A 4448-nucleotide genomic window follows, 5' to 3' on the forward strand; every position below is an offset into this window, starting at 1 on the left:
CTCCGATTCACAAATAAACAGAGCCATCTGTGACAGGCTATGCAAAGGCTGAGCCTCACCCGCAGAGCCACAGCATCCACCCCTGCTATTCAGCTCTGAGTCCAGATGGGCATGCAGCCCAGCAGCCCCTGAGGGCATTGGATTTCAGCGTGGAGAAGACCTTGTGTGGGAGGTACTCCCAGACAAGAGGAGATGGGAGCAGGAGGAGGGGAGGCTGAGGGCTGGGGAGCTGGCTGTGCATGAAGCTGGGATTCTCATCAGCGCCTTGGAGGATTCACCACTTCTGCTCCATGCCTCCTCAAAGGGTGATATGGTAGATTTCATTCAAGCTGAATAGAATTGATATCTTGCTCAAATCCTGTTTTAAGAATTTTTGTGCCATCCTCGTGAAAGCAGCATAGCCTAGGTGACTCTGGGCAGGGTTAATAGTCATCTGTGTGAATGATTTGAAGGAGGATGGATGGGTTTTTTTCTCTCGTTGTGAAATCAACACATATACGCTGAAGAAAATTTAGAAAGTACAGAACAATTTTAAGAAGCAGGAAACGGCCAGGCACTGTGGCTTACCCCTGTAATCCCAGCACTTTGGGAGGCTGAGGCGGGTGGATCATGAGGTCAAGAGATCGAGACCATCCTGGCCAATGTGGTGAAATCTTGTCTCAACTAAAAGTACAAAGACTAGCTGGGCATGGTGGCGTGTGCCTGTAGTCTCAGCTACTCAGGAGGCTGAGGCAGGAGAATCGCTTGAACCCAGGAGGCAGAGGTTGTAGTGAGCCGAGATCGCGCCACTGTACTCCAGCCTGTCAACAGAGCAAGACTCTGTCTCAAAAAAAGAGAAGCAGGAAACAAAAACCCTTCATAAATCTTAGGAGAAATACAAATCTAGATACAGATTCTAGATATATGAATAGTATCTCCATATAGTGCCTAGGAAAGTGTCTATGGCAGAAATTTCTGGTTGCTCCCAATATCATTCTTCATTCCTACCACAAGCTCAAACCCATTTAGCATAGCAATGTGCCCAGGTAAAAGACAACATTTCTTAACCTCCCTTACTGGCAAGTGCGAAAGGATTATAAGTAGAACTTGGATGGGATTGCAGAAAGACTCCTAACGGGGCAGACAGGTCAGGCATGCATGTCATGTCCTTTTGTTCCTTTCTGTTCTCACTTTTCCTGCCTGAAATGTGGATGTGATGGCTAAAACACCAGCAGTAGTCTTGGACATTTTAGGATTAAAGCTGTGTGCAAAAGACAGTGATGCGGAAAGCTAGAAGAAAGCTGCATCCCTGATGACTTGGTTAGAGCTGCCATACCAGCCCTGGAACACCTGCCTCTGGACTTTTTTTTTTTTTTTTTTTTTTGAGATGGAGTCTCGCTCTGTCGCCCAGGCTGGAGTGCAGTAGCGCGATCTCGGCTCACTGCAAGCTCCGCCTTCTGGGTTTACGCCATTCTCCTGCCTCAGCCTCCCGAGTAGCTGGGACTACAGGCGCCCGCCATCTTGCCTGGCTAATTTATTTATTTATTTATTTATTTGTATTTTTAGTAGAGACGGGGTTTCACCGTGTTAGCCAGGATGGTCTCGATCTCCTGACCTCGTGATCCACCCGCCTTGGCCTTCCGAAGTGCTGGGATTACAGGCGTGAGCCAACGCACCCGGCCCAGGGACTTTTTTTTTTGCGGCAGGGGAGGGAATCAAACACTATTTTAGAACTAGACAGGAAAGACTGAACTAAAGAAAAAGTTTTACCCTAAACTTTCCCAACTGACATCTTCTGGACAGGCTCCATGTTATCAACTGTGTCAGTCACATCAGTGGCCTGTACAAATTGTGTAATTCGATTGAAGAGTCAAGTTTGCAAATAACAATCTTTCCATTCTCTGTGCTTTAGAACAATTCTCAAAACACATTTATTATGCTCCCAACTCATAACTGTTTAATTAGGTTTTTCTTCTAAAAATAACTTGGATCAAGAGAATCATTTACTTTATACATATTCAAAAACAGAACTCATTCATTTTCTTTAGTGTTCCATGGAGGGGAAAACTGGTCCAACAAAACAGATGTAGTAAAAAGTATGTTTCCTGTTTTGCCTTCTTTGTGTTGATAACCAGAGAAAATCCTTTGTTGTTTTCATCTTGGCTTCAAAATAATGTATCAATATCCCTTTCTTCCTCTGATTCTTGACCTAGTATCCAACACTGATCTTTTATACTCAAAAAATGAGTATTTCAAAGCTTTGCAGTATCCTTCCTTCAAACACTGCAGAGGGGATTTTCCTTCCTGGACCACACAGTTGGACTGCAACAGACACACGCCCAGGTCCTCCTTCACACCCGCGCACACGCAGCCCTCTAGCTTGTCCTTGTAATACTGGGGCATGACGGCGCTTCCCGTCCACTGCGGACTCGTCTTTCTTCCGCTGCAACCACTGCGACCGGGCCGGGAGTGAGCAAGGCCTCCATCGCCTCTGGACTTTTATGAGTGAGACGTAAGCCCCTGTTTAAGTCACTGTGGTCAGGTCTTCATTAATCACAACTAAATGTAATTCTTAGCTGATCCACTGCCTGACACAGCGTGATGTCCAGTAAAAGCTGGAACATCTGGGAAGAGCTACGGGTGATGAGAAGACTGGGCATAAGAATCTTGGCCTTGCTCCACTACAAGTTTTGAGTGACCAAGTTATGTGCTCTTTCGGGGCCTCAGTTTATTTTCTCTGAAGTGTGAGGGTCACACTAAATATTCTCTAAAAGATTCTTTGGGCTCATATCCCTCTGAATCTATGGATTGGAGAGATCTGGGAGCTCTTCTGGTTCCACCCTTAATAGCTTTGTAACTGTAGGTGGGTTTCATAGCCTCTTGGAGCCTTGGGTTTTCATGTCGGTTGTCTAACATGTCAGGTACACAGGAAATGTTTGTTGAATGCAGGAGGAAAGTGGAGATCATGCCACCTGTCTTGGCTGCTTCCCCAGATGATAGCAAGAATAGGATAAGATGGTCCTGTACAGTGCCACCCAGAAGAGTGGGCTACTGTAATTCTAATGGCTGCAGGACTGACCTGGCCTCCCCCAGCCTCATGCAGAGCTTGTGTTCTAGGTGTTTGCCAGAACTGGCCTCTACTACAAAATGGCCCTGCCACCTTCCTCCCTGAGCAGCTTCCAGACTGCTTCTTGGGTGGCCAAATCCCTTTGTGGAAGGAAGGGCCAGGAAGAGAACTAAAGCAGTCCACAGCAAGTGTGAGTGAGAAATAGAATCAACCCCTCCCTGAATGAAGTTCCAGAGACAGTGTCCTCCATCTTCTGGCTGACCCCTTCGGAGGGTGCCAGGGACCTCTTGCCATCATTTGCCTTCAGGAGAGAAAGCTGTGGCCATCTGAGGAGCTTCTTGATCCCCATTGGCCCAGAGCTCCACCTGTGCTGTTGTTTCCTGAGAGGAAGTTCGGTTGTCCTGGCACTCAATCTCCATGGCAACCCTTGCTTTTGAGACACTGAATGGAAACTGCCTGGTATGGGGAGGCCAGTAGCAGAATACTGATTTGCCTGGGTGTCTGTAGCAATGACTGCATCTCAATACCTTTCCAGATACCCAAAGAGCTAAAAATACACCCGGCTCTGTCTAGGGCTCTCCAGCCCTGCTAAGCATCTTAAAGTATATCTGTGCTGACTCTAACCTGCTAATATTAGTTATCTTTGGCAACTTGTGCTTGGGGACATGGAGTAGGATGTTGAATGCAAAACTGCAGAGCCTAAGTCTGAGGGGTGGGTTGGAGAGAAGAGGCTGAAGTGAAGAGGACCTCCTGAGAGGAAACCAGGGGGTTCCAGGGGCACAACCAGCAGAGAGCACATTGAATCTTAACTCCCTGCAGAGCTCTAGGGAACTTGTTTGTCCACCTCAGACGATCTAGGCATTTGCTCATTTGCCAACCATCTATTAAGCACCTACTCTGCTCCAGGCTCTGTGCCAGGCACTGGGATTACAGGGGTGAAAAACAGAGAGTGTATGTTCCCTGCTGTCACCAGAGTTTACCAAACGTCTTAAATCAGAATCATCTCTGCAAGTCCAGAAATGCTATCTGTATATACTTGGATGTCTCCTCTGCTATGCAGTGAGCTTCATCAACTTGAAGATTATTTTACTTATAATGTTGGCACCTTTTCCAGAACGTAGTAGGTGGTGAGCTAATACAGAATTGAATGGAATGGGATGGACTGGAATGGCATTGCTATAACTGCTGTGGGCTGTTCTACAGCACTGCTGCAGCCTTCTTGTGGGCCTCCCAGAGGCTCTGGCTGGCTCTGCAAAGTATGTGCTCAGGCTGTAAGGTGCTGTATTTGGGATAGACGAGGTGACTGCTACACTGACACCTGCTAAGGGAGCTCAGTATAAGGTGACGGTTTGAATTTATTCCTAGTCTCCTTGGCAGGATCTACAGACAGTCCTCCCCCCAA

General features: G+C 47.1%; 1 protein-coding gene across 1 annotated transcript; it reads right to left on the bottom strand.

The window, feature by feature from the left end:
- Window positions 1-1768: 1768 nt before the first annotated feature.
- On the bottom strand, window positions 1769-2403 carry LOC100447495 (cytochrome c oxidase assembly factor 5-like). The gene has a single exon (XM_009246595.4). It carries the CDS (start codon window positions 2380-2382, stop codon window positions 2158-2160), a length of 225 nt encoding a protein of 74 aa, XP_009244870.3. The 5' UTR covers window positions 2383-2403; the 3' UTR covers window positions 1769-2157.
- Window positions 2404-4448: the final 2045 nt, after the last annotated feature.

Source organism: Pongo abelii, chromosome 1, assembly GCF_028885655.2.
Source record: "Pongo abelii isolate AG06213 chromosome 1, NHGRI_mPonAbe1-v2.0_pri, whole genome shotgun sequence".
Lineage (NCBI taxonomy): Eukaryota > Metazoa > Chordata > Mammalia > Primates > Hominidae > Pongo > Pongo abelii.

What these genes read in the sequence shown, in the direction of transcription:
- LOC100447495 (XM_009246595.4), bottom strand. Translation starts at nt 2,382, where the DNA reads ATGCCCCAGTATTACAAGGACAAGCTAGAGGGCTGCGTGTGCGCGGGT.